Source organism: Polypterus senegalus, chromosome 4, assembly GCF_016835505.1.
Source record: "Polypterus senegalus isolate Bchr_013 chromosome 4, ASM1683550v1, whole genome shotgun sequence".
Lineage (NCBI taxonomy): Eukaryota > Metazoa > Chordata > Cladistia > Polypteriformes > Polypteridae > Polypterus > Polypterus senegalus.
In genome coordinates this window covers 19,279,167-19,302,021 of record NC_053157.1, presented here as the reverse complement: position 1 = coordinate 19,302,021, position 22,855 = coordinate 19,279,167, and the positions used below count along the sequence as shown (strand labels likewise).

The following is a 22,855-nucleotide window of genomic DNA, read 5'->3' as shown; positions in this document are numbered from 1 at the left end:
TGAACTCATTGTCATGTTCAAGAAGCCAGTTTGAGATTATTTGAGCTTTGTGACATGGCGAGTTATCAAGCTAGAATTAGCCATCAGAAGATGGGTACACTGTGGTCATAAGGGGATGGACATGGTTAATAACAATAATCAGGTAGGCTGTGGCATTTTTTATTTTATTGAATTTATTAAAAGCAATTAACATTCCATATACACAAGTCATGTTGTGGCATTTAAACAATGCTCAGTTGATACTAAGAGGCTCAAAGTGTGCCAAGAAAACATCCCCACACCATTAACAACCTGAACCATTGATACATGGCAGGAAGGATCCAGGCTTTCATGAATTTGATGCCAAATTCAGATCCAAACATCTGAATGTTGCAGCAGAAATCAAGACTCATCAGACCAGGGTGTGTTTTTCCAAACTTCTATTGTCCAATTTTGTAGAACCTGTGCAAACTGTAGCCTTAGCTACAGGAGTGGGACCTACTATGGTCTCCAGCTGTTGCACCTCATCTACTTCAAGGTTTGACTTGTTGTGTATTCATAGATGCTCTTTTGCATACCTCAGTACTTATTTTTGTTATGGTTTCTATCAGCTCAAACCAGTCTGGCCATTCTCCACTGACCTCCAGCATCAACAAGGCATTTTCACCCAGAGAACTGCCAATCACCGGATATTCTCACTTTTTCAAACCACTCTCTATAAACCCTAGAGATGGTTATCTGTGAGAATCCTAGCAGATCAACAGCTGCTGAAATACTCAAACCAGCCCATCTGGCACCAATAACTAAATATGTCACATTAAAAGTCACTTAAATCCCCTTTCTTCCTCATTTGGATGTTCAGTTTCAATTTCAGCAGGTTGGCTTGACAGGTCGACAGGCCTACATGTATTGAGTTGCTGCACTGCAATCAGCTGATTAGATATTTGTGTTAACACGCAGTTGAACTGGTGTAACTAATAAAGTGGCAGTTAAGTGTTTAACTTGAGGATAACCTGTCTTGAGTTGTGCTCCACATATTTTTGGTGCCATACAAGGTCTGTCCAGAAAATTTCCAACCATGTACTATGAAAAATTGATAACATTTATTGAAGAAGACAACAGAAACACTATACATAGGACAATGATGTCTCAGTCGCCTTTGCAGTAGGCACCTTGGGACCTCACAAAGTTCTCCCAGCGTCTCTTCCATTGTTCAAACGCTCTTTGCAAAATCCTTTGTTGGAATCTCCATCAGCTGTCTCATTGTATTTTCCTGCATCTTATTGACAGTCCGAAATCTCTTCCCTTTCAAAGGTGACTTTAGTTTTGGGAAAAGCCAGAAGTCACAGGGTGCCAAATCGGGGCTGTAGGGGGGCACAGTCACCTGGGTGATTTGATGTTTCGCCAATAATTGTATCATCCCCGAAAGGATTCTGAATCATCCAAATAGTTTTTGCGGACAAATGTTTAAGCTTAACGCTAAATCTGATGCAGATTCGTTGCTCTACTCGCTCAGTCATTTTGAATGTGATGGCCACACAGTATACATGTCACTCAATGGAATCTAACACAACCCCGATTGACCTTGCATGCACATTCCAGTCCACTCTACTTGGCTGCCAGGTTACATTGATGCCACGCAAATATTTCTTGTTATATTAACATTTGCTGGACTTTATCCAGACAAACCTCATATCATATAACCTAACATCCTATAAAGCCTTCTTAAATACTTCTCTCTGGAGGTGGACAGTGACAAATCAGATTAGCTTTTACGTCCTTCTCATAAGGTGTACTTTCAGGTTTCAGACCTCCCATTGTGTATTCAAATTTATCATTTTTACCTTCTCCGTGAAAAACTTTACATTTACTTACATTAAATTTTATCTGCGACAAACCTTTCTAAGCCTGCATTCTGTCCAATTCTCTCTAAATCACGGACGTTGAACTCCGGGCCTGGAGGGCCGCAGTGGCTGCAGGTTTTCATTCTAACCCTTTTCCTAATCAGTGACCAGGTTTCACTACTAATTAACTTCTTTTCCCTTCAGTTTAATAGGCCTGTTTTTAAGGATTTAGTCTTCGGAATTGATTCATTTCATCATTAAACAGTAGTCAAACAGAACTCACACATCAAATGAGTTGACCAATGACCAGATAAACTTGGGCTTCAAATTCCAACCAGTTTCTTAATGAGAAGCGGATTCTTGCCATAAATTAAACCCGTTATATAATTACATGTCTTATTACTGCTCGCATTCTGCCACAGCAGACATTTCAAAAACTGTTGATTTTCTGTTTTTTCTAAAGAACACCGCCAAAATGTTTTGATGACCTTGCAGATCAGCCTTACTGAAACCAACACCTTTTTTTATTTCCACATATTGTGTGTGATGGGCACAGGTGAGCCGGTCATGTGGCAGCTCATTTTGTCTCTCATTATTGTTTGGCTTTTAAGTAAGGAAAAAGAAACAACTAAGGGGCCTGAGTCAAGTTAATTAAAATGAAGGCAAAAGAAGTTAATTAGCAGCAAAACTGGTCATTAATGAAGAAGATGGTTAACATGAAAACCTGCACCCTGAATTCTTTACGACATTCTACTTTGTCATCTGCTCTTTGTCCTTTATTTCTGGCCTCGGACGTGGTTAAATCTCTTTCTTGCGGGACGTATAAATGGGGGGCCTGAACGCATGCTGAGGAGATGTGGTTGGATCATCTGCTGGCAAGCTGCGTGTTCTGCTTGTTGTGCTGCGCGGTGATCATTTAAAAGCCTGTACAGCAGCTGTCCTTTTGGCACTCTGTGTCTCTGCCACTCGCGTTGTGAAGGGAAGGCTAAATGCACACTAAGGAGATGTGGTTGGATCATCTGCTGGCTTGCTGCTGCTGGCGAGCTGCACGTCGATCATTTAAAAGCCTGTACAGCAGCTGTCCTTTTGTCTCACTGCCTTGCCTAATGTGACATCAAAGTGTCTTCCGAGAAGATCATGTCTTGTCTCACTCCCAAGATTTTTTTTTAAAATTGAGAGACATAAATGAAGACTACTGCTTAAAAAAAAAAAAAAAACTGCTGGAAAAATTGCGTCATTTAGTGATGCCTTTAAAGGTCAGTACAAATAGCTGCACTACTGGATTCAAGCCAAACAGTTACGTGCAATGTAAACAATATCAGATAGAAACTGACTGAAAACTTTCAGGAAATATTTCTTATATACATTTTTCAGGCAATATGCACCATGTTTTGAAGCAGTAATGAATAAATATACCACATAAAGGACAGAGAAGACTGAACTATTCTGCTGTTCTTTAATTAAATACTAAAACACTGACAACAATGGAGCACATTAAAGAATGGATGGTATTAAACTCTGTGACCCATTTACTCACAATAGCAGCTGGGCGGTTAGACTTGTCATGAGATTCTACCCAATTCAGATTATATACAGCATGTGATGTTTTGCAGCTTAAAAGGACAAAAAGGTTATCATAACACAAACACTTCTAATTCTTATTAGCAAAAATACCAGAATCATATGCCTTTAATTAGAAGGCCACATGGACCATGAATGCCTCAGAACAGTTGTTGAAATTCTATTCAAGTGAAACCAAATTAAAATAATGGACCTCACACTTTACTGTGTAAATCCACATTTATTTCCGGACGTGGACAACTTTGTTGGAACCTTTACAACTTGTTACAAAAGTGCCATATGCCTCCTGAAAAGTGATGAAATGAAATTGTCTCCTGTGTACCTTCATGCCTTTGATATGTCATTGAGTAAAGCAAAGCAAGTGTGAAAAGAGATCAAGTGTTGTTTGTTCTACAAAGATATTTTAAAATAGACTGGACATATTTGTTGGTACCCCAAGAAAAGATCCGAGTGATTTTTCAAACTTGTCACTTTCTTTTGCTAGTGCTACACATATCCAGTCAAGCATACAATCAGTTATTCAGTCAATTTAAATGGATACAAGTCGTTACTCTGCTGTTTGGTATTATGGTGTGTCCCACACTGAACATGGACCAGACAAAGCAAAGAAGAGAGTTGTCTGAGGAAAAGAAAGAAATTTTAGACAAGCATGTTAAAGGCAGAGGCTGGAAGACCACTTCCAAGCAGCTTGATGTTCCTGTGACAACATTTCCAAACGTTATTAAGACGTTTAAGGTCCATGGGGCAGTAGCCATCCTCCCTGGGTGAAAGAGAAAAATCAACCCCAGAATGTGAAGAAGGAGGATTGTGAGAATGGTAGACAAAAAGCCAAGGACAACTTCCAAAGAGATACAAGCTGAACTCCAAGGTCAAGGTCCAGCAGTGTCAGATCGTAACATCCATCGCTCTTTGAGTGACAGTGGGCTCAGTGGAAGATCACCCAGGAGGACTCCACTGTTGAAAGGAAAAAATAAAAAAACAGACTGGAATTTGCTAAAATGCAAATTGACAAGCCACAATCCTTCTGGAAGAAGGTCCTTTGGAGAAAACTGGATCTTTTTGGTCATATCAGCTCAATGTTTATAGACGAAAAATGAAGCTTTCAAAGAAAACAGCACTACACATACTGTGGCACCACACCTAACGTGAAACATGGAGGAGGCTCACGTGTTTTGGAACTGCATTTCTGCATCTGGCACGAGGTGCATCGAGTCTGTGCAGGGAACTGTCGAGACATTTTGGAGCGAAACGCAATGCCCAGTGTCACAAAGCTGTGTCTTAGTCGCAAGTCTTGGATCTTCCAACAGGATAATGACCCAAAACACACAGCTAAAAGCACCAAGAACAAAACATCGGACTATTCTAAAATGGCCTTCTAAGAGCCCTGATTTGAATCCCATCAAACATCTGTGGAAGTACTGAAATATGCAGTCTGGAGAAGACCCCTTCAAACCTGACACAGCTGGAGCACTTTGCTCAGGACAAGTGGGTCAAACTGTGGACAGATTGTGAAGTGTCATGGAGAGCTCCAGAAATCACTTGTGTGCAGTGCCTGTGGGGGTGCATTTCTGCACCAGGCCCTTGATAGCATGCGAGCATAAAATGAATGAAGCCAAACACAAGCAAGTCCTGGAGGAAAAATTGATGCTGCCTGCAAGAAGCTTGCTCTTTGGGAGAAGACTTCTTTTTCCAGCAAGACAACAACCCCAAGCATAAAGCCAAAGCTAACAAGAATGGCATAAAACCAACAACATGAATGGCCTGTATTGACCGAATCAGAGTCCAGATCTCAATTCAAATTAAAATTTTTGGCTGGACATGAAAAAGGCTGTTCATTCACCTGCCCCATTACACCTGATAGAGCTTGACCTGTTTTGCAAAGAAGAATGAGAGAAAATGTCAGAGTCCAGATTTGTAAAACTAACAGAGACCGACGACCTGTGGACACAGACTCAAGGCTGTCATAATTGCCTCAAGTAAATTCTGATCAGGGAGGAACAAATATGCAATCAATTACTTTGTGTTTTATATTTGTAATTGATTTAGATCACCATTTTCATCAGGACAATAAGGATCCATTTTATGTTGTTCAACATCAAAAAAGGTAAACTAAATCCACTGATGATGATAAAATATAAAATGGGTAAACTTCCAATGAGATGAACATTTTTTACAGGCTCTGTATATGTGAATTCAGGAAATCAATGGATGAATAGAAAAAGTCATCAACAGTGTGAAGTACAATATTATTTTTATTACCTCAGCCCTGGAGCTGGATGAGCCACTATGGAGTGGAAAATCTTCAATATTAATTTTATAAGCAACATGGCTTAGTAAAACCACCAAGTGTGATTTTATAGCTGTTATTTGGGTTAATCTACAGCAGAATTTTCCTCCTCCTTGCCTCCCATCCCTCCTCAGTTTTCTTAGCATTCGAAACAAATTTTCATCACCACTTTAATCCTTATTTTGCTCAGCCTTCCTTTTGACCTCATTCTGTGGACCTCCTGTAACAGTCCACCATATGAGTAGAGGGATTAAAAGTGAGCTCAGCCTGATGTTGTACAAAAATGGATGTGTGCCGCTTACAGCTTGTGACATGCCCCATCCACCCAGTGTGTTAAACTGCTAAACTGTTCGAGTAGCATCCACTTGCAGAGCCACAGCACCTTACGTCACCGCAGTTGTAGACCCGCAGGTACATACCCGGAAGTGACGTCACCGCCATTTCAGGACTGACTTCGTAAAATTACTTTTGGAAGGTTTCGGCAGGTCTCGGTTAAAAAATTAAGCAATAAAAATGAGAAGGTAAAACAGTACATCAAACCAAATAATACGGATCATTTCTGTAAAATACACTATTAACATTTACGTTGTGTTCGGGTCTGTGGGAACCATTTAACATGTCGACAAAATCAAAATCATTAAGATTTGTGTTAATTGAAAATATTCGTTTACATTCATGAAATGAAATATACAATATAACTACAATGTTTACACCACATTAGAGTTTAGTAAAACATTAATAATAAAAGTGATTAATTTTTTTTTTTAAATGTACAATGCATGTGTGCAATATTGTTCTAAACCAATTTAGATAGATGGTGTAGAATACGTACTGCCGTTTTTTTCACATAAATGTTTAAAAATATTAGACTGGCTTAAATGTTAATTCAAAATTGTTTTTTTATCATGCTTTTTTGCTGAAATATTGCTACTACTGAGTCATGTTTTGAATTGAAGACTGGACTCTTGACCAACAAATGGGGGGAGAGGCAGGTCTTCAATTCACATAGTGACACTTAGCCAAAAAAACAAAGGCTGTTCACTTAGGATGTGACTGTATCAGGCATTCTAAACCGCCTTCAGCACCTACAGAGGTATTGTCACACGTAAAGTGTAGTCAGCACTGTTCCCTGTCACTCGTATTCGAATTCTACCCCTGGTCATGTCAGCACGTGTTTTTCTCAGTCTTTTTCAGGTTTTCCCCCGTACTCCAATTATGTGTTCTGCTAATTTGCAACTCTAAACTGCCACCATGTGATCAATGAATGGACTGGAGTTCTGTTCAGGGCTGTTTCCTTTGTTGCACCCAATGCCGCCATGACAGGCTTCAGTTCCTGCAGCCCTGAACCAGATTAAGTAGGTTACAGAACATAAGTTATCGATTGAAGAAATCTGTCCAGGATTGGCATTTTTATCTGCAAGTCAAATACAAAGCATCACACACTTAAAATTTAAGATGGAAGGCAAACATTATTACCTGGCTACTTGTGATCACCTTCCGTACAGCTTTGGAATCGAACAGCACCTGCCTTCCTCTACGCTCGCAGTCCTGATAGACGATCAGCCGAATGTGATTTGGTTCAAGTTCAGAAGTTGCCCAGCTGTAAGCAAAAGAAGAAACAGTGAGAGAGGAAGAAAATTATTTTAACTCAGACAGATTCATTTTGTAATACCCTGGCATCTGTGATGTAAGAATGACTCAGACTTAACCAGTCATGTCGTCCAATAGTCGTCAGGTTATAACAGGCTGCAAGAGAGCGATGTAGAAACACACAGTAGGATAGAGCTTGGAATGCCAAAAAGCGTCAAGCAGTGGTGTCAAGTAGCAGTATGCCGGGAAGTTCATATATACAAAAAAGAAACAAAAAAAAAAAAAAAACACACACAATCAGATCTTCCAGACCACTCATCTGAGTCCTTGCATGGCTGTAAGGACTTAAAAATAAATGAAAATCTGACTTGTGTGTAAAGCTTGCATATTGCAATATTTTTATTGAGTCATACAAAATGTCCAACTGCTCTAATTTAGAACAACATCCAAAACATTCAATAAAACTGACAAAAGTTTGAAAAATATTGAAAATGTCTAATTAAAAAAAAAAGTCAAACTCACTTAGCTTTAAGCTTCTTTTAACAGACATTACATGGACAGATTAAGATATACTAGCAATGGGAACCGGTGAATTCTGAAGTTGTGGGTTGTTCAGAAAAGGAAATATTCAGACATTTCTGAATAGTACAGTATGGGTTTTAATTCCTGTTGAAACTGTGCAAACCAAAAGTAGGAGTCACTGCAGGCTCCCTATAATTTTTAAAAATTACTTTTTTTGGAGATTAAAGGCATTAAACATGCTGTTCTGTCACATACTGTTGAGCCATTACCTAAATATATCCACTTATGAACTGTATACTGCGGTCAAGATGAACACTAATATTTCTAAGCAATCAGTCCGTTTATAATGCCAATTATAATAGCGAGTATAATGTAAATAGTAAAGTGGAAAACTTTAATTCTAAAGTGAGAGCTGCTGTTGACATAGTTGCACCTGAAAAGACCCTAGAATCTTCTAGTATTGCTATTCCATGGAAGACCCAAAGAGTGTCTGATTTAAAAAGAACATGTCGTAGAGCTGAGCGTAAATGGAGGAAAACTAAACTAACTATCCATTATGAGATATTAAAAGTTAAAATAACAGAATACAATAACACAGTCCGACTTGAGAGGCGCTGCTAATTCTCTAATATTATAAATAACAATGCTAGTAATCCCAGAGTCTTATTTTCTACAATTGATTGTCTGCTAAACCCAGTTAATACACAGGAATGCCCCCAGAATACTTCCAGTGAAACCTGTGAGAACATTGCTGTATTTTTCAATCAAAAAATTAATGATATTAGAGATAACATAGTATATCTCCCCAACACTGCAGAACCTCCAAAGCCCCGGTACTCCGTTATAAACAAATTAAATGCTTTCACCAGGATAGATTTACCTGAATTACATAGAATAATCTCTCAACTGAAACCCTCCACCTGCATCCTTGACTCAATACCAACAAGGTTTTTCAAAGAAATATCAGGCGTGCTAATTGACAATATTCTGGACATAGTTAATTCGTCATTAGATACGGGGGTCTTTCCAGACTGTCTTAAGACTGCTGTAGTTAAACCCCTGCTCAAGAAAAATAATCTTGACCCCTCTGCCTTTGAAAATTTTAGACCCATCTCTAACCTGCCCTTCTTAAGTAAAATTCTAGAGAAGGCAGTCATTTTGCAGTTAAATGACCACCTCAATAAACATGCTATTCTTGATAAATTTCAGTCAGGCTTCAGAACAAATCACAGCACAGAAACTGCACTTGTTAAAGTAGTAAATGACTTGCGGGTAAATGCAGACAGAGGCCATTTATCTGTTCTCATCCTCTTAGATCTGAGTGCTGCATTTGACACCATTGATCATAATATTCTTAGAAATCGCCTTAGTCAATGGGCGGGCCTCTCTGGCAGTGTCTTAAATTGGTTTGAATCCTACCTGGCAGGTTGAAAATTCTTTGTGAGTTGTGGTAATCAAATCTCAAAGACACATGATATCCGATATGGTGTCCCACAAGGCTCTATCCTGGGTCCGCTGCTCTTCTCAATCTACATGCTTCCGTTAGGTCAGATTATCTCAGGGCACAACGTGAGTTACCACAGCTATGCTGATGACACACAGCTGTACTTATCAATAGCACCTGATGACTCTGACTCTTTCGATACACTAACACAATGTCTTACTGGTATTTCTGAATGGATGAATAGTAATTTTCTCAAACTAAATAAAGAGAAAACTGAAATTTTTGTAATTGGCAATAATGGATTCAATGAGGTTATCAGAAATAACCATGCATTAGGATTAAAAGTTAAGACGGAAGTAAAAAAACTTAGGGGTAACTGTTGACTGTAATCTGAATTTTAAATCGCATATTCATCAGACCACTAGGACAGCATTTTTCACTTAAGAAACAGCAACAGTTAGACCTCTTATATCATTGAAAGATGCTGAGAAATTAATTCACGCTTTTGTTTTCAGTCGACTAGATTACTGTAACGCACTGCTCTCAGGACTACCCAAAAAGACATAAATCACTTGCAACGAGTGCAGAATGCAGCTGCTAGAATCCTAACTAGGAAAAGAAAATCCGAACACATTTCTCCAGTTTTGATGTCACTACACTGGTTGCCTGTGTCATTCAGGATTGACTTTAAAATACTGCTTATGGTTTATAAAGCCTTAAATAATCTCGCCCCATCTTATATATCGGAATGCCTGACACGTTATATTCCAAATCGTAACCTTAGATCCTCAAATGAGTGTCTCCTTATAATTCCAAAAGCTAAACTTAAAAGAAGTGGTGAGGCGGCCTTCTGCTGTTATGCACCTAAAATCTGGAATAGCCTGCCAATAGGAATTCGCCAGGTTAATACAGTGGAGCACTTTAAAACACTGCTGAAAACACATTACTTTAACATGGCCTTTTTATAACTTCACTTTAATTTAATCCTGATACTCTGTATGTTCAATTCTTCATAATAACTATTCACAGTGGCTCCAAAATCCATACTGACCCCAACTCTCTCTTCTGTTTCTTTTTCCGGTTTCTTTGTGGTGGCGGCCTGAGCCACCACCACCTACTCAAAGCATCTTGATGCACCAACATTGATGGACTGAAAGCCAGAAGTCTACGTGACCATCATCATCAGGTCCTTCCATGAAAACCCTAAATACAAAGAGGACTGTTTCATTTATGTTAGGTAGATTGCCCAGAGGGGACTGGGCGGTCTCATGGTCTGGAACCCCTACAGATTTTATTTTTTTTCTCCAGCCTTTGGAGTTTTTTTTTTGTTTTGTTTTTTCTGTCCACCCTGGCCATCGGACCTTATTTATTCTGTGTTAATTAATGTTGACTTATGTTTATTTTTTATTGTGTCTTCTATTTTTCTATTCAATTTGTAAAGCACTTTGAGCTACATTTTTTTGTTTGAAAATGTGCTATATAAATAAATGTTGATTGATTGATTGATTAGTAATATATAATTCTTTGATGGTCTCCACAGGAAACTACCTGACAAACGCATGACAAGGTCTTTACGACATTGAACGCTTACCTATTTATACATCTGCATCATGTCAGAGCCTTAAGAACCTGAAAATGTTAACTGAAAAAATGCGGTTAAATAAGGGTACGAACAAACCACACATCTGTTATGTCATGGAATCCCAGGTCACACACTTTGTACTGTGGTAACTGCTGCTCGTCAGTCATGACCCTGCAATATCTGGATTACAAAGGCCCCCAGAAGTAGTTTGCTAAAGCGTGAGCAACAGAAGGATTTCCATTTTCAGCTTTGTAGAGACTGCCTGTAAAAACTGCAAGCAGAGACCTTTTTGGTGGGGAGAGCTGAGGTCTCTCTCTCTCAGCTCAGTACCACCACCACACTCCACCCATCCACAGCGCAAATCCTACTGACTACACCAAATGATTTGATGTGGAATCACACCACAATCTATTCTATATTATACATTTTGCACTTTGGTAACTGCCTGTGGTCAGCCATGAACCTGTAATATTGGGATTATGAAGGCCCTCAGAAGCAGTTTCTCTAAAGTGAGAGCAATAGAAGAACTTCCGTTCTTGGCCATGCAGAGACTGCCTGTAAGCACCTCAACCAGAGCACTTCCTGGTGACGTCAGATGAGCTCTCCCTCTCACTGAGGTACTACCTTTCTGCTCAGCACCACCACTACACTCTACCAACCCTGCCAACTATACCAAGTGTTCTGTTATGGAATCAAACCACAATTCATGCCAGGTTGCATATGTCGTAACTGCTGGTGTTCAGATGCAACCCTGGGACATCTGGATTACAAAGGCCTTCCGAAACACCTTTTCTACAGTGCGAGCAATACAAAAACCTCCACTCTCAGCCACACAGAGACTGCCTGTACGCACAAGTGGAAGGATTTATGATAACACAGTGGAGCTCTCTCTCATTCAGTCTCCACCTTTTCGCGCAGCAGTGTCACTAAAACATCACAGGCAAGAGATGCTGTGTGTCCAAGTATCTCACTCTAATAAAAGTCAACATTTTACATTTTTTAAGGTAAAAGGTAATGACCTTAAATCATCGATTTCTTTTCTAATTCTGCATTTTGTGGCAAGGTCGAGACAATTCTAGTAATGTCAAGCTCACTTGAGAAGCCACCTATGGTAGAATGCCAGGATACTGTAGGGCACACTCAAATTCACCACACCAATTCAGAGACCTTAATTAACCTAAAACAGACAAAGGGTTAAGGAAGGATAAAGTATTTTGAAATTTACCCAGTGATCAATGACGGAACATGGAAACTCTGTACGGAATAAAACCCAAGAACCTGAGCTTGCAATGCAAAAGTGTCCACTGTGCAAGGCCTAATGGTTTTTCAAAGTACTGTATCTTTATATATAATATGCTACCGTGGCTGTCCTTTTGTCTGCCCGTTTGTCTGTCCAGGATTTTAAATCACCTGTAGCTTGAAAACCGTTTAAACTATCGACCTGAAATTTGGTACACATATACTACGTGATGTCTACTATCCTCTTTTGGGGTGATGATTGACCTCCAAGGTTATTCCTCTTTTTATTTTATTGTACAATCAACTCTTGGCAGCGGCCAGCAGGATGGCTGTGCGGCGCATGCACATGGGCGCTGTTCTCATCCCTACCACCTTCGCCGTCACTTCCCCTACCTCTTCAAATCTTAAATCACACTTGAGACAGATTGAAGACTTATGTGCCAGCTTAAGTGAAAAATTAAAGAAAACGTACTAAGTAATTGCAACACAAACACTGACTTAATTAGTTTTAACGCGAAAAAGATGCCAACGAAAGAACAGAAGAAGCGGGCCGCTAGGGTGGAGAAAAGACGAGCTGCTCAGGAAGCAGCAAGAGTATCAACCACTGAGCAAACGAATGGTAAACATACAGAGAAAGAGTATGAAAACTAGAAATGCTCAAATCAGGCGTATTCACTACATGTTATCGTGCAGTGCGCTGTTACTGCTTAGTAGATAATACTCAACATTTTTCTACAAAATTAAGATTACCCTATTGTTTTATCACTTAATAAATCTAAAGTACGAGGGTAAATCAAAAGGTAAAGGCAATTTGAAAATTACACAGTAACAGCAACGGATAGAAGTTGACGCAATCCAACACATTTGCAATGACTTATGGGTAGTTCCTGCCATTAGTCAACTGTACACTGCGGACTTGCACCATTGTTGAAAAATGCATCGTAGTGAGATTTGTTTTGGCAGATGGAGTGAAACCTGCTGAAATTCACTAAAGGATGTTGGCTCAGTACAGAAGTGAAATACAGCAGGAGTCAATGAGAACTTTATGAATCAATTTAAAGTAGGAACAGCAAGTGTAACCAACAAAGCTTGATCTGGCCGATTATCAACACCACCCAGCCTACATCGACATGGTGAATGCCTTCATCAAAGAAAACCAACAGATTAAGTTGTAAGCTGTTGCTGCACATTTGGATATCAGCTATGGATCTGCACATGCCAACAGTGCAAGATGACTTTGGTTACCGCAAAGTTTGCACAAGCTAATACCCAAAACGCTTAGATCTGCACAACCCAACATGCTTAAGTGAGTTTAAGCATGTTTCAATTCCTCTTCCCAAAAAAAAAAAAAAATCTCACAATGGCACACATTGTTCAACAATGGTACAATCACGCAGCAGAGCATCCATGTTCGTTGACCTTGGTTTTAACTAGACTAACGGCAGAGTGCTGTGCTATGTGTGCTCAAATTACCCATAATTCATTACAAACGTGTTGGATTGCATAGACTTCTATCAAATGTGGTTACTGTGAAATTTTTAAATTGCCTTTACCTTTTGATTTACCTTCGTACCATCTATCTTGATACTCTGCCTTCCTCTGTCAATCTAAAGACCTGCTTGTTAGCTCCACTGCCAACTTTAGATTCACCCAGTATAAGTGATTGTGGGAGTATGACTGAACTAACAACAACAACATTTATTTATATAGCACATTTTCATACAAACAGTAGCTCAAAGTGCTTTACATATTAAAGAATAGAAAAATGAAAGACACAATTATAAAACAAAATAAATCAACATTAATTAACATCGAATAAGAGTAAGGTTCAATGGCCAGGGGGGACAGAAAACCCCCTGAACTGCAATGGATTGGATTCCCATCCAGGACTGGATGCTGCTTTATGCTTAATTGCTGTCATACTATCTTTATGACCCTGGAAAGGAAAAGAACATTCAGAAACTGGATGGGTGGATCATCCATTTCTTCTCACAAGTCAAACCTTGGTCCTTTGAGGCCAAATTCACAAGTCCAACAGTCTGTAGAATGCCAAAATGTGCAAAAATCCACTGCACTGTTGTAGTCTGGTAAAATTTTGCAATAAAACATCAGCAAACAGAACAATCCAGATGAAGTCTGCTGAGACATGAATAACCCATGGTCAGACCAGTGAGAGACAAAATGCAAGGACACACAGCATGTGATAAGAGTGGTGCCTCTGTGATAAGTTAAAATTTGAGTAAAAGCAATGCTAGGAGAGAGGCAGAATTTGTGTCAATGGAGAAATGCTGAAGAGAAGGAGTAGCTCAGCAAGAGACTTGCAGTGTCGACTGAAAAGCAAACATAAGAAAAGATTACTTCATCATATTTCCTTCATTTTTGAAATGAGACAAATACTGCATTTTAAAGCATGCATGCATACATACATACATGCATGCATTATTAATCCCCAAGGGGAAATTCACATACTCCAGCAGCAGCAGCATACTGATAAAACCAATATTAATTAAAGATTATTTTAATAATTAAAATGCAAGGTGGAGAGTGTGAGGCAGGTATAACAGTCTATAATCTTGTGTAGTGTTAACGTTTACCCCCCTGCGTGGAACTGAAGAGTCGCATAGTGTGAGGGAGGAACGATCTCCTCAGTCTGTCAGTGGAGCAGGACATTGACAGCAGTCTGTCACTGAAGCTACTCCTCTGTCTGGAGATGACACTGTTCAGTGGATGCTTCATGATTGACAGGAGCCAACTCAGCGCCTGTCGCTCTGCCACGGATGTCAAACTGTCCAATTCCGTGCCTACAATAGAACCTGCCTTCCTCAGCAGTTTGTCCAGGCGTTGAGGTGTCCCTCTTCTTTATGCTGCCTCCCCAACACACCACCGCGTAGAAGAGGGCGCTCACCACAACCGTATAATAGAACATCTGCAGCATCTTATTGCAGATGTTGAAGGACGCCAGCCTTCTAAGGAAGTATAGTCGGCTCTGTTCTCTCTTGCACAGAGCATCAGTATTGGCAGTCCAGTTCAATTTATTATCCAGCTGCACTCCCAGGTATTTATACATCTGTACCGTCTGCACACAGTCACCTCTGATGATTACGGGGTCCAGGAGGGGCCTGGGCCTCCTAAAATCCACCACCAGCTCCTTTGTTTTGCTGGTGTTCACTGTGTAGGTGGTTTGAGTCACACCATTTAACAAAGTCCTTGATTAGGTTCCTATACTCCTCCTCCTGCCCACTCCTGATGCAGCCCACGATAGCAGTGTCATCAGCGAACTTTAACACGCGGCAAGAATCCAAGTTGTATTGGAAGTCCGATGTATATAGGCTGAACAGGACCGGAGAAATATTGTGATAGCTGACATGTCACATAAGCCAACATAGTATTCATTTATTTATTTGGAATAAAGACTCTCGGCATTCCTGGGCTTTTGAATCTGTTAAAATTCTGGCCAGATACTACAGTGTGTTTCAAAAAATAACTGTAGCAATACTAGCCTTGTCAAAGATAAAGATAATGGAGGATAAACGTTAACTCAGATGATCATTTATGGCCTTGTGGTTATATGAATCACATCAACCGCCACGTGTTCACTCATCTGTAACATAATCCTTTTTCAGTTCCTTTTTGAAAACTGATCAATTGTCTCTAATACAGAATAAATATAGAATCTGGAATAAACCAGTACCATTGGCCAGTGCTGAATTGTGGGAATATTGTGTAAAAACAGAAATTTCTAATTGTGTGGGTGAAGCTTAAACAGAAAACTTAAATTATAATCTATACTAATAAAAGGCAAAGCCCTCATTGACTGACTGACTCACTCATCACTAATTCTCCAACTTCCTGTGTAGGTAGAAGGCTGAAATTTGGCAGGCTCATTCCTTACAGCTTAGTTACAAAAGTTAGGCAGGTTTCATTTCGAAATTCTACGCGTACCGGTCATAACTGGAACCTACTTACATAGATACTGTATATACAGTATATACAGCCATAGCCTATAGCTCGGTCGCCATGTGAGGCGGAGTTGCATCCCTCATTGTCACGCCTCCCACGTAATTGAGCGCCTACCCATATAAGGCCGTCCGTCAGCGGCAATCCAATAGACACGCTGCCGCTAAATATTTGCAGGTGAAGGACTGTGCTTATGCAAACGAATATGAAATGGTCGGGGATAGACTAGTGTTTGGCACAAACTCAGCGAAAGTACGAGATAAACTTTAAAGTGCCGGTCTTAGCTAACATTAAATAAACCGTGGACATCGCAAGATCGCACGAGATAGAACAAGCACAGCTGAGAACCTTTGATGCATGTACTCCGAGCGGCTCACGTGAACTGATTGTGAACGCAGTACGCAGAGAACAAGGAAGAGCTCCAAAGAGCGCTGAACAAAACGCATTACACAATTGAGAAGGCAGCAAAAGAATATGAAGCGAGTGACGCATACAAACATATTCATTAATGTGCAGTTACTGCGGAAACAAAGCACGTTGTAAACCGTAAGTTTAAATTAAGTTTATAGACACGCTGCCGCTGCCGTTTGTCATGCCTATGACGAATACGATAATCGCGAGATACAAGTTTAATGAGAAGACGGGGGTACAAACAAGACTTTTGATCACTTTGTAACGGAGTTAAAATTGCTGTAATGGAGTTAAACTTGCTGGTGAAGGACTGTGCTTATGCAAACGAATAGGAAAGCAAGGTGTAAAGCTTAACTTTAAATTAAGTTCATAGACACGCTGTCGCTGGCGTTTGTCATGCCTAAGACGAATACGATATTCGCGAGATACAAGTTTAATGAGAGGACGCAGGGTATAAACGAGACTTTTCATCACTTTGTAACTAAGTTAAAATTGCTGGTGAAGGACTGTGCTTATGCAAACGAATAGAAAGCAAATGTTACATTATTTTTAAAATGTTTCCTTTTCTTTTTCATAACTTCTTTAACACACTTTTTCTCCGCTGCGAAACGCAGGTATTTTGCTAGTTAATAATATAACGCTGTGGTTGTATAACACTGTTCACAATTAGCAATGGTCATAAATGAACTAACAGCTTTTCAAGTCAAAAAAATAAATATTACTATATACATGTGCCCACAAATTGCCCATTATTCTTGTACATATACATTGATTAGTCAAAATATTATGACCACTCCTATATGAAGTGAATAACATTGACTCGCTTTTAACTCTCTTGTCGACATGTTGAATATAGTAGATGAGGGAAGGCTTAAAGATCTGAGTGACTTAAATTAGTGCTAAATTAATGGGTCAGAGCATTTCTGAAACAGCAAGGCTTAAATTTGTTGAACCCCATTCCCCTTGCAAGAGCCAATCTTAACAAGTTAATGTTAATATAAAATTCATATAAAACACAAATACATAGTTACGTAGATAATGGTATAATCTTTAATCCCCTGAAAGCTAACATATAATTTAACTTTTGCTGCTATTTCTGTAATAACAGAATGTTAATTAGCCTGTTAGTAACACAGCCTCTCTACTAGAAGTGTGGCCTGTTAGATCAGCTTACAAATACTGACCTACAGTTTTATTAACGCATGATCGTATGAAGGTATGCCCTGACCAATGTCCTGTACGTTCAGGATAGGAACTTCTAAAACAGGGGTGCTCAAGACGTCGATCGCAATCGACTGGTAGATCGGAAAGATAGTGCAGGTAGATCGCGTTGCATTAAAAAAAAACAAAAAAAAACTTTTTAAACGTTAATTTATCATCTATCCTCCCTAAGGCATTTGCCACTTGATTGACATACAGGGCGGCCAGTCCGAGATCTCTTTTCTTCTAACACACTGGTCATCCCGCAGGCACGATCAAACGTGCAAGCTACTGCAAAACTCCGGCTGTGATCTAGTTAGCCTTCCAATTTATATCGATTAAAGAAGGGATTTTAAAAAAAAATGTTTGGGGAGGGCATGGGCTGGATGTGGAGTTGGATTTTTTTTTTTTCTCACAATGTCACAATCGAAGTGCGTTTGTCTGATCTGGCAATCTATCATTGCTATTCCAAAGAAGGAAAATGTGGAAAGGTACTTTCAAACTGTTCATAAAAACTACGAAACTGACTTCCTTACGAAAAGCGATCTGAGAAAGAGAAAGGAGAAGGGAACTAAAATCGCAGTTAATTGGACAGCTGTCATTTTTCACTCGGCTGAATTCAAAAGTAAATGCAGATACACTGAAGCATCGTTCCGGGTGAGTCACTCGATCATTAAGCATAAGAAGTCCTTCCAAGAGCTACATCCTTGGCTGCATTGTTCTACTTATTTAGGCGAGTCAGCCTTTTCCCACATGAAGATTATTAAATCCAAATACTGTAGTGACCATAAATGTATTGAATTGTTATTGTGCCATAAAGGTTATTCACTTATGCAAAGTATGACAACATATATATTTAATGTAGGTAGATCATTTCGACCTGGTCATTTTAAAAGTAGCTTGCAAGTCGAAAAAAGTTCTTAAAGAACTTGAAAGATTTGTAATTAGATATCCAGGTCTTGAACATAAACATTATTTTTGTGTAAAAAGTTTTTGCTTTGAAACTTTTAAAACAAAGTAACTTTGACTGTGGTATTATTTGCATATGCATCACACTATTGCTTAAATCATCTTATAAAAGTAAGCTATGAGAAAGACAGCCATGGACCTGTTGTCGATGAGTTTGTACAATGGTGTGATTACTAAAATGTACGACTGAATATTTCTAAGACAAAAGATATGGTTGTAGATTTCAGGTGCTCTCCACCATCCAAAGTCTCAACTTTAATTAAAGGGAACAATATCGGGAACAAACTAAATTATGATCTTAACACATAGCAAATCTGCAAAACGAGAGAAAAAGGCAAGTCTCGACACTTCTTTCTTAGGAAACTGAACTGTTTTAAATTGAGTGGACAGAACCATAATGACATTTTTTTTTTTTTTTAATAAGTCCTTTAATTAATCCATTGTTATATTTGCTTTTATCTGTTGGTGTGCCAACCTCAACAGTAAGAATATAAACCACCTTAACAACATTATAAAATCAGCAGTAAAATGAATGGTGCACAGCAGACCTCTATCACTGAAATGTATCGTAAACAGGTTACAAAGAAAGCCAACTCAATTCTGTCAGACAGTAGCCATCCTCTTTGCTCTAAATTCCAGCTGGAGCCATCAGGCTGCAGATTTAGGTTTCCAAAGGTAAACAGTAACAGGTTTAAGAACCAGTTTATTCCTAGAGCTGTAAGTATTTTAAAGTCTGTTACTAGAAGGGATGCTGCTATATCAACGATACAACATTTAACATTTATCTATTACTGAAAGTAATTAATTATTATTATTATTATTTCTACTAATCCTGAGTTGGTGTTTATGCAATATCATTGGTTGCCAAAAGTTGTGCCTTTGTTTATCTACTGGATCGCTGAACTTTCCTTGTCCCAAACAAATTTCCATCTGGAATAATGATATCTATCTAACCTAACCTAAGGATGCAGAATTTTGGAATCTTCAGGCAACCCACCAGCATACCCTTAAGGAATTAAACCAGACTGTCATTACAGAAGGATCAGTGTGCTAAAAATAATTTGGAAAACTGCACGTTTAATTAAAATTTGTCATTAAATTTAACAAATTATTTTAAAAAGCTTAGTCCCAAACAAGAGCTCCTATTCTTGAGACGATCGACCCAAAAACTCAAACTTGCACTGTACCTGATCTCTACTGGCCCCTCCTGTGGCACTGCAATCAATGCATTTGGTTTTCTATAAGCTTTAATCTTCATAGTCTCCGAGCTGGCTTCCTAGATCCACTGGAAGGTTTTCCTGTCATAAAAGTGTTGTGGCTCGTCTCCAGATGAATGTCTCGGCCTCTTTCTGCGGCACAAATCAGATCAGACACTTCCAAGCATCCCTCCCACCCCCCCTCAAAATGTAAGGCAGTTTTAAAACAGAGGTGTCTCTCTCCTCACTATCGGATGGCATCCCTCAGTAGCTTTCTGTTTTTGCATAGTAGGTTTGTGAACACACTGCTGCTCTCACTGGAAAAGTTTAGAGCGGTCAGGTGCTTTTTTTTTTTTTAATTTAACCCTCCAACGTGCCAAGAAATTCCACAAAGCACGTGGCAAGATAACAGCTGTGCTTCCTTTACTTTATGCAATCTAGTGGCATGTTAAATGGCTCTGAGAAACTTCCAAGTAAAAACAGCCTTGGCAGCTCCATTGTTAACTGATTAAAGTACAATTTAACCGAAGTGTGCTGCAAGCTTTCCTGCTTCAGAAATCACATGGTGGATTTATGTGCAGACAAACCCCACCCCACAACTTTTCCAGAACAAACAACAGCTCAAACAAGTGTCATATTATGCAAGCAAAATGTGTGTCATGTGAACTGCATCATCTGACACCTGAAAGTAGTTGCAACAGAAATCACTACATGAGGCCCTGTGTGCTATGTACAGCCTGGCTGCCAGTGTGCTTATTCCACCAGCTTCCTACAGAAAGCTTTAGATAGGAAACTTCTCAACAGCGGTTCTCAAACAGTGTCATAAAATAAGGAGTCACTGAACCATACAGTACAATGAAAAGCAACTGGTTGGTAGTCCTACTTCAGAAGAAACATTCTGCAATAATATACTGTAACCCTATCCATCTTCTAAAACTACTTTATCCTGAGCAAGGCCTCAGGGAAGCTGGAGCCTATCCCAGCAAGCATAGGGCACAAGGTTGGAACAATCCCTGGACAGGATTGCCAGTCCATCACAGGGTGAACACATACAGCTTATTTTTTTGTATAGCTCTCTTCACTGAATGTAGGTGCAGAGCACTATGAACAATTCTCAGTTGAAATACAAACATAGCTTATACATGGATCAAAAAATTAACTGAACACTTTGAAAACACATCAGATCTCAAAAGGGAAAAAAAATCATGCTGGATTATCTAAACTGATATGGACTGGGTAATGTGTTAGAAACGAAAGGATGCCACATCATTTGATGGAAATGAAAATCATCAACCTACACAGGGTTGAATTCAAAGACTCCCTGAAAATCAAAGTGAAAAAATGATGCAGCAGGCAGGCTAGACCATTTTGCTGAAATTTCGTTGCAGCAACTCCAAATCATACTCAATAGGTTGTATTGCCCCAACATGTTTGTATACATGCCTGACAACATTTGGGGTGGGGGTATGCTCCCAATGTGATGACAGATGGTGTCCTGGGGGGATCTCCTCCCAGATCTGGATAGGGCATCACTGCACTCCAGGACAATCTGAGGCACAACCTGGTGGCATCGGATGGACTGAAACAATGTCCCAGAGGTGTTCTATGGGATTGGGGTCAGGCGAGTGAGCGTGGGGGCCAGCCAATGGTATCAATTCCTTCATTCTCCAGGAACTACCCTCATACTCTCACCACATGAGGCCAGGCATTGTCGTACACCAGGTGGAACCCAAGACCCACTGCACCGGCACACGGTCTGACAATGGGCCCAAGGATTTCATCCCGATACCTAATGGCAGTCAATGTGCCGTTGTCCAGCCTGTAGAAGTCTGTGTCCCTCCATGGATATGACTCCCCAGATATACCAGCACTGACCCACCACCAAACCGGTCATGCTGTACGATGTTACAGGCAGCATAACATTCTCCACGGCTTCTCCAGACACTTTCACGTCTGTCACATTTGCTCAGGGTGAACCTGCTCTCATCGGTGAACAGCATAGGGTGCCAGTGGTGGGCCTGCCGATTCTGGTATTCTATGGCAAATGGCAATCGAGCTCCACGGTGCCGGACAGTGAGCACAGGGCCCACTAGAGGACTTTGCGCCCTCAGGCCACCCTCATGAAGTCTGTTTCTGATTGTTTGGTCACAGACATTCTCATCAGTGGCCTCCCTGCTGGAGGTCATTTTGTAGGCTATGGCAGTGCTTATCCTGTTCCTCCTTGCCCAAAGGAGCAGATACCAGTCAGTCCTGCTGAAGGATTAAGGACCTTCTATGAGGGGCCCTGACCAGATCTCCTAGAATAACTGCCCGTCTCCTGGAGTCTCCTACATGTCCTTGAGACTGTGCTGGGAGACACAGGAAACCTTCTGGCAATGGTGCGTACTGATGTGCCTGCCATCCTGGAGAAGTTGGACTATCTGTGCCAGCTCTGGGGGGTCCAGGTTTCGCCTCATGTTACCAGTAGTGACACTGACCGTAGCCAAATGCAAAACAAGTAAAAAAAACAGATGAGGAGGGAAAAATGTCAGTGGCCTTCCTCCACCTGTTAAACCATTCCTGTTTTGGGGGTCTCCCATTGTTGCCCCTCTAGTGCACCAAAGCAGCTGAAACTGATTAACAACCCCCTCTGCTACTTAACTGACCAGATTAATATCCCAGAAGTTTCATTGACTTGATGCTATACTCTGATTCAAAAGTGTTCCATTAATTTTTTTGAGCAGTGTACTTTATTAAATACCGATCTGGTACACATATAAATGCAGATTTGTTAAAACAGAGATTATGGCTGAACTGACCATGCCTGTAAAATTTTGGCATGGGAACAAACTCTGTCCGGAAGCATGTCACTAAGAGGTGGTTGAAGCGGCTCTCACCTCACTATGAAAAGTGCTTTGAATAGTGAGAAAACCGCTATATAAATGTAAAAAAAATATTATTACTATTATTACTGGCTGTCAGGAAAACGGGCAAGCTAGCAACACATTGGAAATGTGAAACTATGTTGGAAAGTTGTTCACCACTCATCGACTTTGACATTACATGATTTTTTAG

At 40.0% G+C, this 22,855-nt stretch overlaps 1 protein-coding gene across 5 annotated transcripts in view; it reads right to left on the bottom strand.

Moving 5' to 3' along the window:
* Positions 1-22,855, bottom strand: part of LOC120527174 (folliculin-interacting protein 2-like) — a 132,910-nt gene that overhangs the window by 74,723 nt on the left and 35,332 nt on the right. For 4 of the 5 annotated variants that reach the window (XM_039750311.1, XM_039750313.1, XM_039750314.1 and 1 more), the window contains exon 2: positions 7,168-7,291. In XM_039750311.1, the coding sequence (XP_039606245.1) occupies positions 7,168-7,291 (124 nt within the window). Of the gene's footprint in view, positions 1-7,167; positions 7,292-19,792; positions 19,973-22,855 lie in introns of those variants that run through there. The other variant, XM_039750312.1, reaches the window with a different exon arrangement.